General features: G+C 46.6%; 1 protein-coding gene across 2 annotated transcripts in view; it reads left to right on the top strand.

The window, feature by feature from the left end:
* The window catches only part of LOC119589014, an 8,211-nt gene that overhangs the window by 2,835 nt on the left and 5,052 nt on the right, over positions 1-324 (top strand). For both annotated transcript variants that reach the window (XM_037937607.1, XM_037937606.1), the window contains exon 6: positions 104-197. In XM_037937607.1, coding sequence (XP_037793535.1) covers positions 104-197 — 94 coding nt within the window. The remainder of the gene's footprint in view (positions 1-103; positions 198-324) is intronic.

Here is a 324-nt window from a genome sequence, read left to right as displayed (position 1 = left end):
CATACACATACACACACACATTCACTTTTTTCATCTTGTATTTCCATTTTTACTTTTATTTATTTGTCTCTATAATTAACAACACAAAACTATCCCAACACAGGGGAAGTGGGCCTACCATCGGGTGATTTGGAAGGACATGGACCTGGACGGCGATTTAGACGCCCTCACAGCGCGATTCCACAGGCCACTAATAGGTCAGTGGCCTTGCCTCCAATTTCCCCTCGGTCGGGTCACTTGCCTTGCCTCCAGTTCCCCCTTGGTTGGTGCAGTATGGTGGCAGCGGCGGGATACTTTTTCTAAAGAGATAAAGGGATATCATTC

The sequence above is a fragment of the Penaeus monodon genome, chromosome 24 (genome assembly GCF_015228065.2).
Source record: "Penaeus monodon isolate SGIC_2016 chromosome 24, NSTDA_Pmon_1, whole genome shotgun sequence".
Classification (NCBI taxonomy): domain Eukaryota; kingdom Metazoa; phylum Arthropoda; class Malacostraca; order Decapoda; family Penaeidae; genus Penaeus; species Penaeus monodon.
Note: the sequence above shows the minus strand (reverse complement) of the source record. Positions and strands in the feature narration are given on the sequence as shown.